General features: G+C 63.1%; 1 protein-coding gene across 1 annotated transcript in view; it reads left to right on the plus strand.

Moving 5' to 3' along the window:
- PLCG2 (phospholipase C gamma 2) overlaps window positions 1-23,737 on the plus strand; it is an 84,187-nt gene that overhangs the window by 24,207 nt on the left and 36,243 nt on the right. The window contains 11 exon segments of the mRNA XM_056136221.1: window positions 8,419-8,562; window positions 9,550-9,643; window positions 9,917-9,964; window positions 12,974-13,058; window positions 13,961-14,044; window positions 16,002-16,045; window positions 16,898-16,970; window positions 20,283-20,384; window positions 21,359-21,477; window positions 22,393-22,478; window positions 22,917-23,037. Of these exon segments, the coding sequence (XP_055992196.1) occupies window positions 8,419-8,562; window positions 9,550-9,643; window positions 9,917-9,964; window positions 12,974-13,058; window positions 13,961-14,044; window positions 16,002-16,045; window positions 16,898-16,970; window positions 20,283-20,384; window positions 21,359-21,477; window positions 22,393-22,478; window positions 22,917-23,037 (1,000 nt within the window).

The raw sequence follows: 23,737 nt of genomic DNA on the forward strand, positions 1-23,737 counted from the left end.
CCTGAGCACCACCAGGAGGGAGCCCTGAGCACTATCAGGGTGAGGCCTGACCCAGCCAGGGTGATCCCTGAGTACCGCTAAGCCCAGAACAATGAAGGAGAAGGCTGTGCTTCTCAGGGGTCTCCTGGAAGTGGGGGCTCACCTCAGCTCGGAGTCTGCGGGCTCCTGGGCCCAGGCCTCTCCCGGCCCTGCCCTGGCCCACACGCCTGGGAGTGGGAGGGCCCGACGGGGCAGCTTCTGGAACAGGGTATTTCCGGCGTCTTCTAGGAACTGGATCTACTGGGCAGTGGGGTGGGGGGGTGGGGGTGGTCTCTCCTGCCTTGGGGGTTTTCCTGAAGTCAGATTCGAACCCGTCTCCCCAGGGCCTCCTGACGGGCCTCTGGGAGCAGGAAGCAGGAGAAGGACGAGGGTCTCGGGAGAGGCGTCCCCGCTCTGCCGGGCACCTTGGACTCATTGACCCCGGCCGATGACTTCACCTTCCGGAGGCGACACAGAAAATGGGGCTTTTGTTCCTAACTCGGAGGCCGGGCCAGGGGCCGGCGGGTCCATGTCTGCACCTCATAAATATTTCTCCAGGCGGCGGCCTGCCCTCGGCCACCCCACCCAGCTCTGCTCCAATGGGCAGCTGGCGGGTGGCAGGTGGGTCCCCCCCCCCCAGCGCAGGGCCACGGGGCACGGGTGACCATCCACAGCCCCCCCCCCCCAGTCCCAGGGCTGTCCCCGCGTGCACCCCAGGGGGTGGCAGGACCTAGCAGGAACGCCAGCCAGGTCTGAGTTGCGCGGGAGGCCTTTGGAACAGGGCCTGGGGGCCAGCACAGCCATCCTGAGTCAAACCCTGAGAGGAGCCGCTTCTGTCTGCCTGAAGTCCGTTGCCTGGGAGCTCACGACTTTTGCTCCGTGGGATTTTTTTCCCCGACCCCTGAGTGCACATACGGGTCAGGACCCCCGGTCCTTGCCTGGCGGAGCTGTTGCTGAAGGGTCTTCCTTCCCCTCTCCCCCGTCTCCAACGCCCGGGGATTTGCAGTGGGGACCCCAGTTTGCCATGAAAGGGCACTGCGTGAGTCAGCCCAGAGTCCTCTGAGCGGTTGGACTCATTGTCTGTTTTCTCGTTCCTTTCGTGCAAGGCAACAGCCCCGGCCTCCCCTCCCCCTAAGAAAATGGAACAGGCCCAACTCCAAACCAGACTCCCCATCGTCACTCCAGGAACGAGCTTGTGGACGTGGGTTTTGTTGGCTTTGGGGTTGGTCTGTTTGGTTTTGTTTTCTGGGCCTCACCCCGTGGTGCTCAGGGCTGACTCCTGGCTCTGTTCAGGGATCACTTCCGGTGGGGCTCGGGGGACCTTCGGGGGGTCCTGAGGGTGGGACCCAGTGGCCTGCCCGCTGGGCTGTCGCTCTTGCCCTTTCTTATTTTGGCGGGAGCGTGTGGAGAATGGCCTGTGAGGGTTGCAGGGAGCCCGAGAGGACATGACCCTGCTGCGGCGATGGTGTCCACTGTGAGGGTTCAGAACCCTCCGCCTCCTGGTGGACGGTCAGAGAAACTGCCTGTCTCAGCCCTTGGCAAGTGTGTGTATGTGTGTGTGTGTGTGGGGGGGGGGAATGCGCCGGGCCCCCCGCGGGCACTTCCTGCCGGGTTCAGTGGGGCTTATCAGGCGTTTGCATGTGCGTCTATTTCTGGCTGGAAGTAGGAGGCCTGTGGGGGAGGTGGGGACTCAGCTCGGGGAGGGGCAAGGAGCTGTCTGGGGCCCAGGGGACCCCACGGGGGTCAGCAGCCGAGCCCAAGCACGGTTTGCATCATGAGGGAGTCCCCGCGCCGCCAGCCTCTTGGTCATGCCCAGGAAACAGGGGCCACGTGCACCAGGTCCTCCTCTTTCTCTTTTCTTGTTTGGGTGTTTAGGCTGCTCCTGGCGGTGCTCAGGGTTGAGTCCTGGCTCTGGGCACAGGGATCACTCTTGACAGTGCTCAGGGCTGAATCCTGGCTCTGGGCACGGGGATCACTCCTGATAGTGCTCAGGGTTTAGTCCTGGCTCTGGGCTCAGGGATCACTCCTGGAGGTGCTCAGGGCTGATTCCTGGCTCAGTGCTCAGGGATCACTCCTGGAGGTGCTCAGGGTTTAGTCCTGGCTCTGGGCTCAGGCATCACTCCTGGCAGTGCTCAGGGTTTAGTCCTGGCTCTGTGCTCCGGGATCACTCCTGGCGGTGCTCAGAGCTGAGTCCTGGTTCTGGGCTCAGGCATCACTCCTGGCAGTGCTCAGGGCACACTCCTGGCTCTGGTCTCAGGGATCACTCCTTGTGGTGCTCAGGACTGAGTCCTGGCTTAGTGCTCAGGGATCACTCCTGGTTGACCTTGGGAAACTGTTGGTGTTGGGGTGGGACTCAGGCCGGCTCTGTGCAAGGCCAGCGCCCTCCCTGCTGTGCCGTCGTTTCATGTTTGTTGTCCTCATACTGTCATAAGGGACGTCCTGCGACGCGGGGGGCCGAGAGCAGGACGTTGGCCTGGAGTCGGGCTGTCCCCGTGGCTGTGCTCAGGCCTCCCAGCCCTCCCCGGCCCTCCCCGGCCCTCCCCTCTTGAGTGTGTGCGCGTGTTTCCTTCTGGGCAGTTTGAACAACTGTCGGCGTCTGTGCCCAGCACCGCCGAGACACACAACGGCCCCGTCCACACAAGGTGGCCAGTGGGTCCCGGGTCCATGCCCGTCCTGGCCTCCTTATCCAGAGTTCGCTTGTGTCTTTACACCCACCTTTTTGCGGAACGCGCGTGTGTGACTGAAACACAGACCCGGGCCCTGGCCCGGCTCGTGTGGGATCAGCCACGTGCGCCACTGTCACCGGGACCCTGGGCCCCACGAGCACTTACTGGGAGGCCCCCAGATCAGGAAATTAAACTCAGAAATGCAGCAGCACACAATCGTGCTTGCGTGTACCTCTCTGCTGCTGCCCCGGTTGGGACCCGAGGCTGCCCCCGGCCCAGCCTGGTTCCGTCTGCGCTGTGCGAGGCCCAGCGTGTCTCCCGTCCCCGCGGCTTGCCTTCATTGCCAGGGCCGACGGCACCACATCTCCCAGTGGACACACGCATCTCTTCTTGCCAAAGACATGGACTCCCTCGGACACGCCTCTTCCAGGGCGGCTGCGTGCCAGCCCCTTCTCGGCTGTCCCGGGAAGCATCTCGTCTGCCGACACGATGCGTTGGAGCTGGTCCAGTGCATGTGGGCCCTCCCCAGGCCCCAGACTAGGCAACCCCAGTCCCATGGGGGAAGTAATAATCTCCTTTCTGGGGTGAGGGCTGCTCTATGATTTATTTTTCCTTTTTGGGTCACACCTGGCGATGCTCACGGGTTCCTTCTGGCTCTGCACTCAGGAATTACTCCTGGTGGTGCTCGGGGGACCATCTGGGATGCTGGGGATCGAACCCGGGTTGGCAGTATGCAAGGCAAATGCCCTCCCCGCTGTGTTATTGCTTCAGCCCCTGCTCTGTGATCTTGTGGTGCTGCTGGTTAAAGCAAAACAGATGAAAATCGTCATGGTTCGTATATAAAGGAAGCAAGTCCTTTCTTGGGGGGTTCCCAGGCATTGCTCTGAGGGTGCCGAGGTCACCTCCTGCACCCCTGTGTGTGTGTGTGTGTGGGTGCCCAAGGGAAAAATCTGTTTCTCTGGCACCCCTTAGGCCCTCCACCCCCATAGAAGGACCAACAGACGATTTTCACGGGAGCACGTTCCGGGCTGTGCCCACGCTGTCCCTTCCAGGCTGGGCTCAGCACTCCCTAATCCCTCTGTCTCTTCAGTGGAGGGGGGAAGGGCAGCCCCTGGCTGCAGGCTCCGGGCTCCCAGTGGACACGCATTAGCAAAGTGGCCTGTAGTGGCTGAGTTTACCAGGTTCTTTTTCTTTTTTTATTAATGAAACACCATGAGGTACAGTTATAGACTTACAGATTTTTGTGCTTGGGTTTCAGCTATACAACGATCGAGTACCCATCCCTCCACCAGTGCCCATTCTCCACCACCACCAGTCCCAGTATCCCTCCCACCCCCCACCCTCCATCCCACCCTGCCTCTGTGCATCCCTCCCATGCCTCAGGGCATTCCCTTTTGCTCTCTCTCCCCTTTTGGGTCCTGTGATTTGCAAAAGAGGCATTGAGTGGCAATCATGTTCGGTCTATAGTCTACTTTCAGCATGCTTCTCCCATCCTGGGAGGATCCTCCCAACACCCTTTACTTGGTGCTCCCTTCTCTATCTGAGCTGCCTTTTCCCCCTAGCATGTGTGGCTGGCCTCCAAGCTATGGAGTGAACCTCCTGGGACTTCTCATGGCTATTCTTGGGTGTCAGTCTTACCAGGTTCTTATGGGCGCGTCTCCCCTTGGGTATTTGCAGAAATGGGAAATGCAGGGGCTGAGCCACCCTGCGCTGACCCTCCGTGTCACTTAGGAGAGAGAGTACGCAGGGACATGGGCCTGGGGTCTGGGGCCTGGGGCCTGGGGTCGTGCGAGGCCAGGCGCATGCCAAGCCAGCGCCCAGCCCTGTTTGAGTTCCGGTGCCACGTGGTCTCCTGGGCACGGCCAGGTGCAGCCCTGGGGTTGCCCAGCACCGCTCGGGGGCCCAAGTGACCCCTGGAGTGACAAGGACGAGCCAACATCAGGCTCTTGCCCTGACCTGCCGGCCTGGCAGTCCGAGCGTCACGGGAACCCCGCCCCACCCTCCCGAGGGGCCAGGGTCTGCCTGTGGGCTGGGTCCTGCAGCCCCCCGGGTGCAGCTGGATGTCAGGGGCCGCCTCCACCACGACGAGCAGCCTCGGCTCCTCCAGGTCTGTCCGAGACGGCAGCGCTGAGACAGAGCGAAACCAGGTAGCGGGGCTGTGGTCGAGAGGTGCCGTGTGAGCGCGCTCCCGGGAGCTGCGCCGAGGGACTGTGTCCACGGGGCCTGACCGTCCAGCGTGCGTCGCTGGGCCCAGCCCAAGGGAACCGGGAACGGAAACCCCGCTGGCCCCGCTACTGGGTAGCACTGAGTGCCGTGTCCGTGACCGAGCTTGTCCTCACAGGCCTGGGGTCCGTGCTGGAAGGGGGGGCGACCGTGGGGAGGGGTCCGCGCGGGGGGTGTCCTGGTCCCCTGGGCTTCCCGGAAGCTGCTCTGTAAAGCCTGGTGTCAGGAGAGTCCCCTGGGACTGAGCGTGGGGCTGGACAAGGGGCCTTGGAGCCGGGGGAGTCACAGGCATTGGGGGGGCAGCAGCCAGAGAACCCCAGAACCACTTGGGGGAGGCGGGAGGAGGAGGGGGAGGAGTTTCAGGGCCAAGGGGGGCTGCCGAGTGGGCGGCTGAAAGTTCACAAGTTCACAAGTGCCAGTTTCGGGGGGTGGGGAGGGGGGTTCTGGGAAGGGGCCGGGCTGCCGAGCAGAGCGGGGCGACCTTAGGAGCTGTTTCCTCACCCCTCCGAAACGCCCCCGTCTGAGCCCACCACACGGGCCTGCCGGGGCCCAGTGAAACACCAGCGGCGCCGGGCCGGCCCCCCAGACCGTCTGCGGCCCCCTGCCCGCCCGCCTGTAACTCTGGTCAGCCGGCGGGTGGGCACCCCTTGCCCCTTCACTCGTGTGTGTGTGTGTGTGTGTGTGTGTGTGTGTGTGTGTGTGTGCAGGCTTGGCCCACAGCAGAGTTGGGGGGCGGGGATGGGGGTGCTCCTTTGGGGAGCCAGAGCGCACGCCTCTGCCTGCAAACGGGGCCGCGCGGCCAGCTGATCTCCCGCACCCCGAACATCGAGGGGACGGTCGCCCCCAGCCCACTCCGCACCCCCAGAGGCAGCCCTGGGCCTGGAACCGCAGGACCGAGACCCTGTGTCCAGTGCCTTCTGGCTCTCGCTCCCGGGTGCCTCTGTGGGCACAGGGCCTCTCCAGGGGACTACTCCAACTCCATGAGGCCCTGGGGTGCTGGGCGGGACCCGGGGCTTCTCACTGGCCCTGGGCCTCTCGCCCTGGATCTGTTTCTGTTCTCTCAGTCGGCGTTTCTTTTTTTTTTGTTTGTTTTTGTTTTTTGGGGGGTCACACCCGGCGATGCTCAGGGGTTTCTCCTGGCTCTGCACTCAGGAATCACTCCTGGCGGTGCTCGGGGGACCACATGGGATGCCCAGGACCGAACCCCGGTGGGCTGTGTGCAAGGCAAACGCCCTCCCTGCTGTGCTATCGCTCCGCCCCTCATTCGGCTTGTCTTTCATTTTCTTTTTTCTTTTTGGGTCACAGTCAGTGATGTTCAGGGGTTCCTCCTGGCTCTGCACTCAGGAATCACTCCTGGCGGTGCTAGGGGGGCCCTAGGGGATGCTGGGAATCGAACCCGGGTCGGCTGGGTGCAAGGCAAACGCCCTACCCGCCGTACTATCTCTCCGGCCCCATATTTGGTGTTTCTTTTTAATTCTGGGTCATACCCGACAATACACAGGGGTTATTCCGGGCTCTGCTCTCAGGAATCGCTCCTGGCAGTGCTCGGGGGACCATATGGGATGCTGGGAATCGAACCCAGGTCGGCCGCAATGCCCTCCCCGCCCTCCCGGCTGTGCTATTGCTCCCGTCCTCCTTTGGCATCCCAAGAGGTGAAAATTGCCTGGGGGCAGGCTCCGGGCGGATGTGAGTCTGGAGGGGCCTTGGCTGGAGAAGCTGACCAACGGCCGCGTCTAGGAAGGACAGCGAGAGTCCGTGGGAGGTGCCACAGCTGCCCTCCACTCACTCCGGCTCGCTGTGCTGGGGGAGGACGTGCGGAGCCCTCGAGGGCCGGGCGGGGCTGGGCAGGTGGCTGGGTGGACACAGGCCGGGTGCAGGGCCCTGCGCTCCCTCTCTGGCCCCTGGACGTCTTGAGCAACAAACCGTTTGTATGTTCCACAGAGAAAGAGGCAGGTGGTGAGAATCCAAATTGCGACAGCTGTGATCTATCCTGCAGGCATGTGGCCACGTGTGTTGGACACATGTGCTCATGGTCCACACCCCATCTTTAGTGAGGAGAGCCACACCTGCTCCCCATAGTGCTCCCACGTTGTTCCTACAGTGCTCCCTGGAGTGCTTTCCAATAGTGCTCCCCGGAGTGCTCCCCAAGAGTGCTCCTTGGAGTGCTTTCCACAGTGCTCCACAATGCTCCTGGCGGAACTCTCCTCAATGCTCCCCACAGCGCTCCACACAGTGCTCCCTACAGTGCTCCCACAATGCTCTCTGACAGTGCCCCCGAAACTGCTCCCGACAGTGTTCCCACAATTCACCTAACAGTATTCCCCAATAATGCTCCCTCAATGCTCTCCATACTGCTCCCTGACAGTGCTCCCCAAAAATGCTTTCTGGAGTGCTCCCCACAGTGCTCTCACAATGCTCCCGGACAGTGTCCCCGAAAGTGTTCCCAATAGTGCTCTCGATGGTGTTCCCCAATAGTGCTCCCATAGTGCTCCCCATACTGCTCTCTGACAGTGTTCCACAGGATTCCCCCCATTGATGCCCTCAACTACCACGGAGCAAAGGTTTTTGTCTCGGTGATGTGGCAAAGGCTTAGCTTGACTTTGGCCGCTCACACAACTCTCTTGTGCAAGCCGCCGAATTGTGTGTGTGCCAGGTGGGTGACGTGGCTGACGTGTGACTGTCCTTTTGGAGATGTTCGGTGAAATGCAGCCTTGCGTTGTCACCAGGAGGCGATGTGTCGTGGGGGCTGGTGCCCGGACACCAGGCTTGAAAGTGGGAGGGTCCCACAACCCACGTTCATGAGTGAAGACTCCGTGTGCCTCGTCTTCCCGCCCAGACCCCAGTCAGTCACTCTGCTGAATGAGCCTGGAGCCATCATGATCTCAGTCACTTTTCAGTACCCCTGTCACATTCAGGTTTTTGCTGGAAGAAAGATGATGTAATTCTGTCTTGGAGATAGAGTGGAGGGGGAGGACGGTCAGAGAAGCGTCGTGAGATTTGTGTGTGTGTGTGTGTGTGTGTGTGTGTGTGTGTGTGTGTGTCTGTAGATGTGTTTTACGGCACCATGTTCTCCCGGGAGCTTGGCTGGACCACTTCTCTCCTGGAAGCAGGTGGACTCTGGCCTCAGCGAGGGGCTACTTCTGTCTGGGGAGGGGGCCCCCACCAGTCAGTTCTCAGGGTGTGCTTCCGGGTCACCAGGGGTCACTCCTGGTCATGTGCTCAGGGACCGCATGCTGTGCCAGGCATAGTGGCCGGTGGGCTGCAGCAAGACCAGCTCCTTCCTGCTGTCCTCTCTCTCCGGCCCCCAGAGGAGGCGCCTGGTGGGCAGCGGGAGGAGGGGACTGACTGGCCCCCTCCCTGGCTCCTGCCGCCTCATCGGCCATCGCAGGGCTGGGGTTGACCCTGGAGGCCAGCCGGGGAGGGGGAGGGTCGCTTTGGGTCAGGTGCGAGTCTGTGGCGGCTCTGGGCGCGGTGCCCGGCCTCTGACGGGCCTCTGCTCCTCCTCCCGTAGTGGACATCCTGGAGATCAAGGAGGTGCGCCCCGGGAAGAACTGCAAGGACTTCGAGCGCGCCAAGGCTGTGCGCCAGAGGGACGACTGCTGCTTCACCATCCTCTACGGCACACAGTTCGTGCTCAGCACGCTCAGCCTGGCCGGTGAGTGCTCCCCGCTCCTCCCGCCGTGCTCTGGCTGCCACGGTCTTGGAGAGGAGCAGAGCCCCCGGGCACTTCCACGGTCCGGAGCTGAGAGCAGAGAGCCGAGCCCAGTCCTGTCCTTGGTCCGCGGGGCCTTCATGCAGCTGAACGAGCTGTAGGGCATCAGGACAGGCACACACATGTGCACACGCATGCCCACGCACACACACGCACACACATGTACACACACAGGCACACACGTGTGTGTACACATGTGTTCACACACACATACACAGGCACACATACACACACACAGAGCTTGCACTCACCAAACAGGAGAGGCAGAAGCGCCGCAGAGCCACCCAGGCTGGTCCCAGGCTGGTGCTGTGGTGAGTGCCCAGAGGAGGTGAGTCCCAGCCTCAGCGTGGGCACGGTGAGCAGACTGGCACCCAGCTCATGTCTGGGGCCTGTGTGTGATGGCCACGGTGAGGCCGGGGCAGGAGAGGAACCCTGGGGCCTCCCTGCTGTTCGCTTAGTTCAGGGCAGGCTGGGCCTGGCTGCTGTGGTTGGCTGAGGGGTGGTGAGTGCCCAGCTGGCCAGTCCTGCCCCTGTCCTGAGTCCTGGGGCTCAGCCTCAGGTGGAGAGCTGGGCATGGTCCATCCCCGTGATAGCTCCCTGGGCGGGCCCGGTGCCCTCGCGTGGGGCTGCGCAGGCCGGAAGGAGTTTGCAGGCAGCTCCTTTCTCCAACAAGGGAAGGCGGTGTGGTGGGACTCAGGCACCAGCTAAGCGTGGTACAGCCCCGGGTCACAGCTTGGGCCCCTCCCTGGGGCCAGACTCCGCGGGTGGGCGCTTGGGGCCGGAGCTCTGATGCCAGGCTCTCGGGAGAATGACGGAAATTGGACAGGGACGAGCCTCCTGGCATGGGGCTGACCTGCCTCGCTCCCGCCCTGGGGGCCCAGACGGGGTCTCCCGCAGGGACCAACCCGCTCTCCTCTCCGCCCCACCCAGCTGACTCCAAGGAAGATGCCGCGCGGTGGCTGTCGGGCCTGAAGATCCTTCTGAAGGAGGTGGCGTCCGCGTCCACGCCCACCATGATCGAGAGGTACGTGGGCGGTGCCCACTCAGCGCGCGGTAGGGCCGGCTCCCCTCGGCCAGCGCGGGGTGGACAGGCGCGCGCGAGTCACACCTTCCGAGGGACACGGTGTCCCTCACCGCTTTGGGGGGCTCGCAGATGGCAGCAGAGGGAACCCCCTTTCCACCCGCTGTGGGGGGTCAGATAGCTCGAGTTGCAAAGGTGGGAAACTTCCTCGGACCCTCCACCTGGAACCCCCATGGACTGGGGCAAGTGCCAACATTCTCCTCCTTCTCTTCCCAGCTGGCTGCGAAAACAGATTTATTCTGTGGATCAAACCAGAAGAAACAGGTAAGGTTCATATACACCTGATTCTCTCAGACCCCGCTTTTATTCTGGTTTTTTTTTTCTTTAATTAAAACATTTTTTTATTGATTTAAGGATGGCATGAGGCAGAGCCCTGCCTGTGTGAGACCCCAAGTCCGGTCATCCTGGCTCCCACCAATATCAGGGCAGTGGCCTCCTGTCCCCACCCCGCAGTCGGGTCCCTGCCCTGTCGCAGGAAGGCACCGTTGAAACCCACAGACAGCCCAGAGAGACGGGACAGCGGGTGGGTTGGGCATTTACTGGCCTGCACCGGGCCATCCTGGACGTCGTGTGCGTGTGTGTGCGTGAGTGTATGAGTATGAGAGTGTGTGTGTCTGTGTATGTGTGTGTGAGTGTATGTTTGAGTGTGCGTGTCTGCGTGGTGTGTGTCTGTTTATGTGTGTGTATATGAGTGTGTGTGTCTGCGTGTGTCTTTGTGTGTGGGGTGTGTGTGTCTGTTTATGTGTGTGTATGAGTGTGTGGATATGTGTGTGTCTATGTGTGGTGTGTGTGTCTGTGTGTGTGTGCATTTGTGTGGTGTGCAGACAGTGCCGTCTCGGCCAGGCTGTGAGCTGTGAGTGTTGGACTCGACCACCACTACACGGTCGGGGTCTCCCAGCCCCTTTCTTCTTCTTCTTTTTAAAATTAATCTAATTATACTTTTATAAAGTTCACAAGAATTTGTTAACACTTAACATTCCAACACCAAACCTGCCACTATTACACCTTCCACCACCGTGTTTAGAATGTTTCCACCCTGACCCCCAAACCCTGCCCCCAAAGCACGACCTAAGTAATTTATTTTGTGTGACTTGTTACAAATAACCCACGAAAAATGACCCCAAGAAGCTTCCTTCGAGGAAGTGTGTGACTGGTTGTCCTTCACCCTGCAGCCATTCAGCCCTTGTCTTGGTACGTCAGCGATGTAGAGCATGAGATGTCGGAATTCTAAAATTCTAAATACAGCGATGCAGCTGAGGTTAATTTAATTTTTTTTTAACTGGACGGTGACTTTGGGGGTCCGGAGGCATCTCTGCGGCGTGATGCTCTTGTGTTGCTCTCTTCCGAGAGATTTGTTTGTGAGTCTCTGGGTCATGGCCGTAATGAGCTTACACGACACCAGAGGCAGTTTGTGGGCGTGACTGCCAGGCTCCCAGGAGCATGGGGAGATGTCGCCCACTCCCGACTCTGTGAGCCTAGAGATCTGGGTCACAAAACCTGCATCCCTGAGCCCCTTTCTTGTGTGTGATCCTGCTGTGGAGGCTGGGGGCTGTCTGTGTGTGGATGGATGTTTGCCAGCCCTGGGTGGTCCAGCCCTGGGTTGCTCCAGCCTTAGGGTGCTCCAGCCCTGGGTGCTCCAAAACAGGGTGCTCCAGCCCTGCGTGCTCCAACCTGGGCTGCTCCAGCCCTGGGGTGCGCCAGCTCCGGGGTGCTGCAGGCTTGGGTGCACAGAGGCGACTACGCCAGGTGTTTCTGAATCAGAAACTTCCGTTCATCTTTCAGCCCCACTTGGGGACCGGCCGCTCCCCGCTGTCCAGACCTGCGAGGTGCAGGCCATGGAGCTGGGCTTCCTGGGCGCTGGCTTTGACCTTGGGGGTGGCAGGCCGAGGGCACCTGCTGGTCTTTTGCTTAGATTTGCATTTCCGGGTGGTGCCCCTCACGTGTCCCAAGGCCAGCTGGCCCTTCGGACCCTCCCGCCCGCCCCAGGCCTTTCCCCTCAAGTAACTGCTTCCTGCCTGCTCTCCACTGAGCTGGTCACTGGCCTCCAGGGGCAGCGGCCTGCACTGCCCAGTGTGCCCGGGGGCCGTCGGGGCCTCCTCCCTCCAAGTCGGAGGGTGGGGGGGATGTGGTCCTGAGTGGGCACAGGTGGACGCTGGTGGCGGCCGGCTCACTGCCCCCTCCCTGACCTGTCCCCTCCTGGGGGGTGGGGGTCTGTCCACCTTGGGGTGCTGCCACCACGGGCGTTTCTGTTCTCATGCTGGGGCGGCCCTGGCTGGTGCTGGCATGGCGTGGGCTCACGACCTCCCTAGGCCCCTCTCGGGACACTGCACCAGCCCCTGCGCTCCATGGCCAAGATGTGTGCGGCCCGGCCCTCTTGGGGGTGTGGCCCCCCGGACCCCCTTCCTGCTGCCCCCAGCGAGCGCCTGTTTCCTGCCCGCCCTCTGCCCCGTCTTCTGCCTCCCCCGCACCGTCCATGAGCGGGAAGTCCCCTTTCCCGCGGCCCTGGTGGGGGCCATGCAGAAGGGGGTGTTGGCCCAGGTGCTGGGCAGCGGCGTGACCCGGCCTCGTTTCCTGTGGGGACACACCGAAGCCGCCGAGACCCGGGTGCTGGTGCTGCCAGCCGGTCCCTTCCTTGGCCAGAGCTGTTCACTTCCTGCGTCCCTGCGGGGCCCCTGTGCTGGGCATGGGACCCTCCCGGGGAGCCTCAGGGTGCCTAGCCCGTGTCCAGAGCCCGGGATACTCACCTTCCCGTTCCCAGTTGGTCTCTAGCCGGATGCACCTGGGCAGCCTTCCTGCCTCCCCCCTGCCCGCCGATGGATGACACGGGGCCCAGCTGGGTTTGGGGGTGCCGCGTCCACCCTCACCCCTCGGGGGGATGCAGTGCTTGGTCATGGGCTGCAGCCATCCCCCCACCCCAGCATCACGGCGCTTCCCGTGGCCAGAGCATCTGTTGCCATGGTGCCCACGAGCAGAAGGTGTTACTGCCCGGAATGCGTCCGTCCCTCTCCTGCCAGAGATAGGGAGCTCCATTAGCCCCTCCCGCCCTCCCTCTCTCCGGCCATCAGTGACCTCTGTCATGTCCCCTCTAGTGCCCGAGGTCACGGCCTGGTTGTGGACACCATGTCCTGCCCCCTCCCCGAGGCGCCTGGCCACAGCCGGCCCTGGAGTGGGGAGACGCCGTCGCCCCCGCAAGCTCCCTGTGGTCAGGGCTGCCAGGAGGGTCCCCGAGGAGGGCAGCGGGTGGGCCCCCGGCTGACCGTGTCCATCCTACAGCATCAGCCTCCGGGAGCTGAAGACCATCTTACCCCTGGTCAACTTCAAAGTCGGCAGCGCCAAGCAACTCCGAGACAAGTTCGCGGTGAGTCTCGCCAACGGCAGCGCTGGGGTCCCCGGAGGCCTGCCTGGAGGTGGCGAGCTGTCTCTCCCTCCTGGTCCCTTCCTTCTGGAAATGCACGTGGGCGTCCTCCTTGTGGAGGACCAAGAGAGAAGTGTCCTCCCTGTCATCCCTGTCCTCCCACCCCATCACCTGGCGTCCTTGGGTCACCCAGGGTGGGTCAGCCCAGGTGGTCGGGGACTGGGCCAAATGTTCAGGGGCGGGGATGCCCTGTCCAGTGGCCAGCGGGGCTCAGGGGGCTGCATCAGTCACCCCCGTCCTCGGACCCTGGGCCTCGAGTTCAGCCATCTGCTGATCTGCGCCCCCTGCGGCCACTCGCAGACCCCTGCCCTGGGGGTGGCAGGCGTCTCCGCTTCAGCCTGGCAGGGACTAGTGCTCCCCCAGGGCCGAGGACACGAGGGTCTGAAAAGGTCCAGGAAATGACCCGAGACCCTTGCACAACCGAGTTTTGGGGGAGGGGGGCTCTGAAGGGTGTGAGTTTGTCTCACCTCACGTCGGGGTTCTGGAGCCTGAGGGAGGCCCGTAGGGCTGGGGAGGGCAGCAACTGCTCCAGGTTCGAGCCTTGGCAGCCCCGGGTGTGCGTGTGGCACCCCCCAGCTCCACCGGGGCCGAGCACTGACAGGATAGACGAACCTTACATACGTGACCTGCCGGCGTCTGGGGACCTCTGTGTCCCCGCCTGGGAGTTCTGCACTCTGACCCTCGAGTTTGGCCCCCACTCGGGTCCTGTGGGGCTCCAGGCTCTCACCCGGGGTGGAGGGGGGTCCCCGGCACGTCCTTCCAGGGGCCCCGGAGGAGGACACGCGGGCCCAGGTCCCCCGTGGGGTGGGGGCAGGTCCCGTGGCGCTCACGTGTCCCCCCTGCAGGAGATGGGCGCGGTCAAGGATGAGCTCAGCTTCGAGCAGCTGCACCTCTTCTACAAGAAGCTCATGTTCGAGCAGCAGAGATCGGTGAGGCCACGGGGGGGGGGGGGGCTTCCCTGTCTGCTCCCCACCCCCACCCGCGTGCGAGGGAGCCCCGGGCCCTGGGTGGACCCACAGCTTTGCAGGAAAGAGCAGAGAGAGAGAGGATGGATGAGGCAGCAGGGTTAGCTGCTGTTTGTCCCCTGGGAGAGGTGGATGGGCCCCCCAGGTGGCTTGAAAGGTGCGTTCTCAGGCCCGGCGCCCAGCCGGCAGCCCTGATTCCGTCCCAGGTCTGCACTGTTCCGAGCAGCACCAGGTGTGAGCCCCGAGCACAGAGCCAGTGTGGCCCCCAAACGAAGCAGAGGTGCCTTCCGGAGGGCAACGTGTCCGTCACGGGGTGGGGGGTGGGGGGCCTCTCTGGGGGAGGGAGGGCGTCTCTTCCTCGTTTGTCCTTTCATCCATGTTTTGTGAGACTTTATTCGATGAAGGGAATGGGCCATTCTGAAAGTCCGAGGGGCTGGTGGTTTGCCCCTCGGGATGGGTCCTGGGCCCCGAGGGGCCGGAGTCCCAGGCGGCTGCGGTGGGCGGCCCGTAGCCCTCTTTCCCGCCACTGTGCAGCCACGGAGGCCGCGTGTGGGGGACCCCTGGGGTGCAGGGCCTTGCGTCAGGAGACCCCCAGGGCCTTAGATTGGGAGACCCCTGGGTCTGGGCACAGCTTCTGGGGAAAGCCCGCGGCACACAGGGGATGAGCTTAGCAAGAGGATAAGAGTGTGTGAATGTGTGAGTATGTGTGCGTGTGTGAGCGTGTGTGTGTGTGTGTGTGTGTGTGTGTGTGTGTGTGAGAATGTGTCTGCAGACACTCATTCTTTTTCTTCTTGGCTTTTTCTTTTCTTTTTTTTTTTTTTTTAATTGAACCACCTTGACACAGTTACAAAGATGTTCATGGTTGGGTTTCAGTCCTATAATGTTCCAGCACCTTCCCTTCACCAGGGCACATTTCCCACCACCAGTGTCCCAGTTTCCCTCCAGCCTGCTCCAGCCAGTCTCGGTGGCAGGCACTTTTCTTCTCCCTCTCTCCCTCCCTGTCTCTCCACCCATCTCTCTCTCCATCCATCTCTCTCCCGTTACCTCCCTTAAGCACTCAGTTCCTGTCCAGAGTGACCATTCCCAGCTGTCACGGTCACAGTGGCCCTCTCTGTGCTAACTGCCTGCTCCCCCCGTGACATTCATCACTTTTCCCTTCAATATTTTCATCCGATTCCCCTTCCTGACGGCTCTTTGCTACCTTCTCACCAAACCTGGGCACCCCTGGGTTGGTGGAGCCCAGGTGGCGTGGGGTGGGGGCAGTGTTTGGGGCGTGCCTGGTGGTGCTCAGGGTTTCCTGTTGGTTCTGCACTCGGGGGTCACTCCTGGAGGGACTCGGGGACCCTCTGCGGTGTGGGGACCGGAGCTGGCCGGCCAGGGGCAAGTCCAGGCCACTCTGAGTAGGGCCACTGGCAGAGGGACACCCCGTCCCCTGCCATGGGGTCACCCAGTCGAGCAGGCTGGGACCCGGTGGACAGCGTCCAGCCCTGCCCGCCCAGGGGCAGCTGCACAGCCAGGCCAGGAGGGTTCAGACTCGGTTCCCACAACTCTGCAGCTGCACTGGTCTGGCTGAGAGCATCGGGGCCACGGGAGCGGCAGCTGGAGGTGGCACTGTGGCCTCCCGGGGGGTTGGAGGGTCACGGCAGCGGCCACCCCCAATTCAGGGCCGAGAGACCCAGAGGCCAGGTGGCTAGGGGCAGCCGCAGAGAGCAGGAAGTGAGGCGGCGGGGACCCCTGAGGACCCTCTGGAGGGAGGGCCGGGTCCTAGGACTGCCCAGGCCTCGGGCCCCCTCCCGGGACAGGCCAAGGTGGGCTGACTCTCTGCGTCACCTGACGCGCCCCCTCCCCCGCGAAACCCGCTTTGGTCCTCGGGAGAAGCTGCCGGCGACTCACGCGAGTTTCCCTTCTGTTTCTCTTCCAGATTCTTGATGAGTTCAAAAAAGACTCTTCCGTGTTTATCCTGGGGTGAGGCCCCTCTCCCCTGTCAGCCTTCGGGGGGGCAGTGTCGGGCTCTCTGCGCCCATCCGGCCAGCTGGGGGTCAGCCGAGGGGCCGGGAGCACGTGTGACTGCCCGGGGCCGCAGAGGTCCGTGGTGGTGGCCCCGGGCTGCGGGGAGGTCTGGCCACTCGGACCCGGGAGTTGGCGCTGGTGGCTGCACTGCAGGCCCGTTGGGTGCGGGGAGGGCGTCTCACCCGTGCGCTGAGCGTGCTGGGTGTGTGCTTACCTGGGCCCGCCTTCCCGAACCTTCTCGGATGAGGCGTCCGCATCTGGGCGCCCGCCCTTCCCAAGGGCAGGAAACGTCCCTGAGCTTCCTGTGAGGCCGGGGAAGGGGAGGGTGAGGTCGGGGGCCAGCGAGGGGCCTCCCTGTCACCCCGGGGAGAAGGTGCTCGTCCTGGGCAGCTCAGACAGGGACCCCAGCACCCTGGTGACTCGGTGGCTCTGGGCTTGCTCCTTGGCCCCTTCCTGGCTGTCTGTGGGGGTCTGCTGGCCGAGGGGAGCCCCCCACCCAGGGCCTGGGGTTGGTGCCGACTCCCCTCCTCCTCAGGCCTTTCCCCAAGACCCCCCAGTTGCTGCATTCCCTGGGGGCTTGCTCCTCCCAGGGTCCCCATTTCGTAGCTTCCCGGTTTCTCTCACCCCACAGAGGCCCCAGGGCAGGCAGGCGGGTAGTGAGGACGGAAGCGGGGGCCCAGGCAGGTGGGTCAGGGCCAGGACGTCCCTCGGCCCCCCGATGCCCAGCACGGAGAGGGGTGTGACAGGCTGGGGGTGGGGGCTGCCGTCGCGGCCTCTCTGCTGACCGGGCCTTTGCACGTGCCGCAGCAACACTGACCGGCCGGACGCCTCCGCCGTCCACCTGCATGACTTCCAGCGCTTTCTGATCCACGAGCAGCAGGTGAGGGGGCCGTGGGGGCTGTGGGGGCCGTGGGGAGGGGAGGAGGGGCCAGCAGGGAGGGTCCCCCACAGCTCTGGTCGCCCCTCAGGATACTCATTGCTCAGGGGCAGCAGCGTGATGTCGAATGCCACAGACTCTGTGTTGGCAGATGGTCCTGGGGGGCCCTGCGGTTCCCCATGAGTTGGACCCACCCAGCCCCACCCGTGCTCCGACCAGCTGTTCCCCCCACCCCCGCTGTGCACCCCGTTCCCACCCCTTCCTTGCGTATTTGTGCATGTATGTTTTGCGTTGGGGGACACGGATGCGGGGCAGGGACATCTCCAGGGGCAGTGTGGGGTCTTTCCTGGCAGTGCCCGGAGGCCAGGCAGTGCCGGCCTCTGCCCGAGCTTCCCCCGACCCCCTGAGCTCACTCTCGGGCCACGAGCTCCCAGGCTGCGGCGGGCGAAGCGTCTGGGTACCAGGCTCCCCGCACAGTCCACGTTGGGCACCAAGATATGTCGCACAAAAGGGGATTTTCCACTCGGTGCCACTGGGCTCTTGATTGAGCACTGCATTCGAGATTGTTCTGCAGAGCTCAGAAGACCGGAAGTTAGGGGAGTTGACCATACAGTTAAAGTCGATGGGTTTAAGTCCCTTCCCAGATGTCCAGGCCTCCCCTGTACATGTGTATGATGTCACCAGTCCTGTCCCTGATGCTGCCCTGGCTGTGAACACCCCCCCACCCCGCCACTGCCTGACCTTATGCAGCTACTCGACCCTGGTGAGGTCCCATCCCTGCATCACTGTCCCTCAGTCTCCGGCCGTGGCCCGTGTGTAGGTGGGACTCCTGTGTGCAGGACCTGGGCCCTCTCTGGGTGTCTGCGCCACTCTCTCGAGCCCTGGGCCTGAGGCCTCCTGTACTGGCCGTTGGTCCTGCCCTGGACTCTGTGCAGAGAGGGAGACGCGGGCCCACAAAGTTACTGCATCAGAGTTGTGTTTGGGCGTCTCCTTGGGTGTTTGCTCGCATTATTTACTGTGGGGCGGGGCCCCGACCAGGGCCAAGGCCGCCCGGTTTTCTTGGTCACTCCCGGATGAGGTCAGGCCCCTGGGGACAGTCTCCCGAGAGCTGGGAGCTCCCCTCCCCCTTCATCCAGGGGGCGTCTGCACTGGCCCCTGGCCCCTGTGCTGGCCCCTGCTGGGCCTGGGGAGGTGAGGTTGTATCCGGGCAGCGCGGCCCCCTTGGGTGGGCATCAGCAGGTGTGAAGTGGGCAGGAGCCTTCGGCCCTGTGCTCTGGGGTGTCCTGGCTGGCTGGTGGCACCGACGTCCGTGGTGAGGGCTTCACATCGGAGGCGACGGCACAGTGCCTGTGTGTGCGTAAGCAGCGCACATGGCCGGGGCAGTGACCAGGGGCCCCGTGCTGTGGCCTGGAGTTCCGCGTCAGTGGGTAGGGGCTGTCGCAGCCTCTTTCCCCTCACGGTGCCACCACAGCGTCCTGGGACAGGCTGGGGACAGCCAGGGTGCGGGCACAGACAGGTGGCACAGAGTGGGGGGCGATATAGACCAGCTCCCCGCTCTGGTCTCAGGCCTCAGTTTCCCCTTTCACACCCCTATTACCCAGAAACTGACTTTTTGTTTTGTTTTCAGTCACACCTGACGATGCTCAGGGCTTCCTCCTGGCTCTGCGCTCAGGAATCACCCCTGGTGGGGCTCGGGGGTGGGGGTGGGGTGGACCATATGGGACGGCAGGGATAGAACCCAGGTCGGCCGCGTGCAAGGCCCTCCCCTCTGTGCCAGGGCTCCAGGCTCTGTCTCCCAGGATGTCTCCCGGAGACCCCCGCGGCCCCCCTCGCCGTCCTCGTGTTGGGGGCTGCAGCTGTGAGGGGCAGAGTCCCGGCCCGGTGGTTCCCGCGGGTCCTCAGGCTGTCGTGTTCTGAATCGTTGGGGCCGGAGGTTTCTCTGTTCCAGTCCCGGGTGATGGGGGAGGGGGGCTCAGTTCTGTAAAAGGAAGGAGGAAGTGGGGTGGGCACCTCTCCCGTAGTGAGTTTGCATTGGAAGTAGCTGCACTGTGTTCTGGGCCAGATTCTCCTTCCCCGGAGTCAAATGAGCCTGGCCTGGCTTCTTTGTTCCCTTATCTGAGAGATATGCAGCCCGGCCTCCCCTCCGCCACCTCTTTTGTCTTCAGCTTCCTGCTCTGAGCCTCCCTTGCCACCACACACACACACACACACACACACACACACACACTCACACACATACACACAAATGCACACACTCACACATACACACTCATACACATACTCACACACACACACACACACACACACACACCCTTGTGCCTGAGGACAGTGTTAGGTTTGGCCAGGAAAGCAGTCAGGTGACCGGCGTGTCCTGTTGGTAACGAGCTTTTGGGTCCCTCCGACTGCCCGGGAGCTGCCCGTGGCCATGTTGGGCCTCTCAACACGGTTTCCAGCTATTTGGCTCCTTTTGGGTGGGTCCTTTGGGGTGGGGTGGCATTTCCCAGGCAGTGCTCAGGGTAGCGACACGGACCCACCTCCTTGGTTGCCCAGTGCCGAGGCCTGAGGTGGCGTCTCTGCTCAGACCCTTTGGTGTTGGCAGTGGCCCCTCCGGGCTGCAGTGATGCCCAGGCTGGGATGGGACCCGGCTGGGACCCTCCTGGCCCCTTGGCCAGAGCGCTGTGGAGAGGTCACGTGTCTGCTCTGCCTGTTGCCCAGAATTGGTGATTTGGACCCTATCCTGCCACTCCCTGCTGTGTGACCTTGGGGTGGTCCTGCCGTGTCTGGGCCTTTGTCCTTGGCTGAAAGTGCCTTAGGATCTGGGGGCAGGAAGGCGCCAGGCCGGCTTAAGCACTTCCTGTAGGTCAGACACTGGCGCAAGTGCAGGGCCTTACCTGGTATAACCCGTCACAGGACCTGCAGAATTCAGTCCTCTGGGGTGGACAGGGCAGAACTGGCCCAAGGCCGGCTGGGAAGAAACTCTGTGCTTGGCTGAACTACCTGCCCCCATCTCATGCCCACAGAGTCAGGGATAGAGCAGCGTCGAATCTGGCCCCTGATTTATGTTTGTGAATAAAGTTTTATTGGCACGCACCTGCCCCCACCTGTGTGCTTTGTGTGTGTCTCCTCTTGGGCAAGCGCCTGAGTCGGGTGGGGGTGTGGCAGAGGCCTCGTGGCCTGCTCAGCATGGGGCTGGCTGCTGGCCACGGCCTCCCGGGACCTAGAGGCTGATGTCGGGACCCTTCTCGGGAGCTGAGCCCTGGAGGCGAAGGCTCTCACCTGCCCTCGCTGACTCCGGCTTCTCTCCCTCACGCCCAGGAGCACTGGGCTCAGGATCTGAGCAAGGTCCGGGAGCGGATGACCAAGTTCATCGACGACACCATGAGGGAGACGGCCGAGCCCTTCCTGTTCATTGACGAGGTGAGCTTCGGGGGTCTGCCCCCGGGTGCGGTTCTGGGCTCGCCCAGCAGAGGGCGTCTCCCCCGGTACTGCAGCTTTCTGGGCACCCACGGGGGTTGGTTTGGCCCTGGGTAAGGTGAGGGGGGGGTAGTGGGCTGACCTGTGAGGTGGGGAGAGGGGCCCTGCCCTTGAGATGGGCAGTGACGTCACCCTGTCTCCCGGGCCGTGGGCTCACTGATGTCAGTGCTCTGAATCAGACACGGGAGCACGTGCAGAGCGCGTGTGAAGAGAAAGGGACAGTGTTGGAATCGAGGCGACAGCGTGTGCTCCAGGCACTTGCCTTGCACACGACCAGCCCCAGTTTAATCCTCAGCACAAAGTATGATTCCCCACCTTAGAGCTAGGAGTGATTCCTGAGCACAGAGCCAGGAGCGATCCTGGAGCACAGAGCCAGGAGCGATCCTTGAGCAAAGAGCCAGGAGTGATCCCGGAGCTCAGAGCCAGGAGTGAGCCCCAAGCTGGGAGTGAGCCCTGAGCACAGAGCCAAGAGTCAGCCCTGAGCACTGAGCCTGGAATGATTCCCGAGCACAGAACTGGGAGTGAGCCCTGAGCATAGAGCCGGGAGTCAGCCCCAAGCACAGAGTCAGGAGCAAGCCCTGAGCACAGAGCCGGGAGTGAGTCCTGAGCACTAAGCCTGGAGTGATCCCCGAGCACAGAACTGGGAGTGAGCTCTGAGCACAGAGCCGGGAGTTGGCCCCAAGCACAGAGTCAGGAGTCAGCCCTGAGCACAGAGCTGGGAGTGATCCCTGAGCACTGAGCTGGGAGTAAGCCCTGATCACCCAGACTCCCCAAGCCCCTGGTGTTCTGGGAGCACCCTGGCCACACGCCTGTGGCCGCCTGACTTTCTGTCTGACCGGAGCTTCCCGGGGCCTGGACGGGCGCCGAGGAGGGAGGGCGGGCGGGCCGGGCGAGCCGTCTCTGTGTCTCCCGCCTAGTTCCTGACCTACCTGTTCTCGCGGGAGAACAGCATCTGGGACGAGAAGCACAGTGCGGTGGACATGCAGGAGATGAACAACCCGCTGTCACACTACTGGATCTCCTCGTCACACAACACGTGAGTGTCCCTGGGTTGCGGGCAGCGCTGCCCACAGGGGCCCAGGGTGTGGGCGGGCCCGGCTGCTCAGATCCCACAGAGAGAAGCTTTTGTTTGAGTTTTGTTTCCTGATGGGTGGGGGGGGGGGGGCCCACACCCCGCAGTGCCCAGGGCTGACTCCGGGTTCAGTGCCCAGGAATCCCTCCTGTGGGGACTCTGGGCGCCATACCGGGTCCCCGGGGTTGGACGTGGGCTCACCACACACAAGGCAAGCGAGCGCGCTACCCACTGTACTACCTCTCTGGCCCCTGGGAGCTTCTGGATGGGGACTGCGCCCCCCCCCCCGCGCCCCCCCGCTGGTGTCACAGCAAGAATCTTTTTGTTGTGGCGAGTAGGTGAAGCTGTCGCCCATCTGGGCCTCTGGGAAGGGGGGTTGGGCCCGTCTGAGGCACGTGAGGGGGTGCCCATCCCCAGGGCAGAATGCGTCCTGACACACGCGAGGTCCCGGGTCTGCTCCCCGTGTGGCCCCCAGGCCTGCATCAGGGGCTGACTCTGAGCACGGGGACCTCACCCCCTGCCTGCCCAGGGACAGGGCACGGAAACCGCCTCGGACCGTGCTGGTGGACACGGCGGCCACCTCGTGAGCCCTCGGGGCTGTTGGTCCGTGTGGACCCAGCTCTGCCCAGTGGAGGCCGGGCGGGTGGGACCTCTTGCCCGAGCCCCTGTCCGAGGTCCCTCTGCGGGACGCTCGCGGGCCCTGCGGTGGTCGCCTCCCCGTGCTGAGCTCAGGTCTTTGGGGAGGAGGAGGAGGAGGAGGAGGAGGAGGAGGAGGAGGAAGAAGAGGAGGAGGAGGAGGAGGAGGAGGAGGAGGAGGAAGAGGAGGAGGAGGAGGAGGACGAGCGCTTGGGTGTGGGCTGAGCTGCCGCCTGCCCCCAGGTACCTCACAGGGGACCAGCTGCGGAGCGAGTCGTCCACGGAAGCCTACGTCCGCTGCCTGCGCCTGGGCTGCCGCTGCATCGAGCGTGAGTGGCCCCCGGCCCACGCCGGGCCCCCACATCGTCTGTGTCTCCTGCCGACCTTTGCTCAGATCTTTATGGCGCTTCTTTCTGCTCTCTCTGTCCATCCCGGGCGCGAGGACGTGCCGTGGTCTCCTGGGCACAGGGCGTGGCCGGCCTGGTTCCGTCCTTGACACACGTGGCCCCTGCGCCAGGCCGGCAGCCTGGAGCCGTCCCCTGCCCGGCCCCAGCACCTGGGGGCCAGGCAGCTCCTCCGCCTCAGCCCTGATTGGGGAGGACTGCTGGGGGCCCCCGGTCCTGAGTTCCCCAGGAGAGATGGCCGGGCGCAGCTGGCACGGGCGGGGGGAGCCCGGCCGACTCCGGAGCCGTCGGCTAAGCAGTGGCCCCGGCGGCTGGTGAGGAGGAACCTGAGGGACGGACTCGAGGCTGCCGCTGTCCCCACAGTGGACTGCTGGGACGGCCCCGACGGGAAGCCCATCATCTACCACGGCTGGACCCGCACCACCAAGATCAAGTTTGACGACGTCGTGCAGGCCATCAGGGACCACGCCTTCGTCACCTCCAGGTGTGCGGGGCCGCGGGACGCCAGAGGGACACGCGCAGGGAGGGGTGAGCGCACGCGCCCCCCCATACACAGTCACACACACCCATATACAACAACCTCCACTTACAACCGTACACACACACACATAGACACACACACACACCTGTACACGCAGTTATACACACACCCCCACACACAACCCCCACATACAACCATAACACCCACACACATAGCCACACACACCCATACACACCCATACATACACCCACACACCTGTACATACTCCCATATACACACCCGTACACACACCCATACACCCATGCACACACCCACAAACACACACACACACACGCACCCACACACTCATATACACACACCAGCCCCCACATAAAACCATACACACATCCATACACACACACACCCCCATACACACAACCACCCAACGTACAACTGTATATACACCCCCAGACATAGCCACACCCACCCACCCACACACATACATATAGGAGGAGCGCTTGGGTGTGGGCTGAGCGGCCACCTGCCCCCACAGCCCACACCCTGCACACCCGAACACCCATACAACCATACACCCACACCCCCACAACCATACAGCCCTATACCTAAACACCCACCCCACCCACACCCCACCCCGCACACATCCATACACTCACATTCTTCCCTATTCTGCCCCTGAGCCTGTCATAGCCTTGTCTTCAGCTGA

Source organism: Sorex fumeus, unplaced genomic scaffold, assembly GCF_029834395.1.
Source record: "Sorex fumeus unplaced genomic scaffold, SorFum_2.1 ptg000122l, whole genome shotgun sequence".
NCBI lineage: Eukaryota > Metazoa > Chordata > Mammalia > Eulipotyphla > Soricidae > Sorex > Sorex fumeus.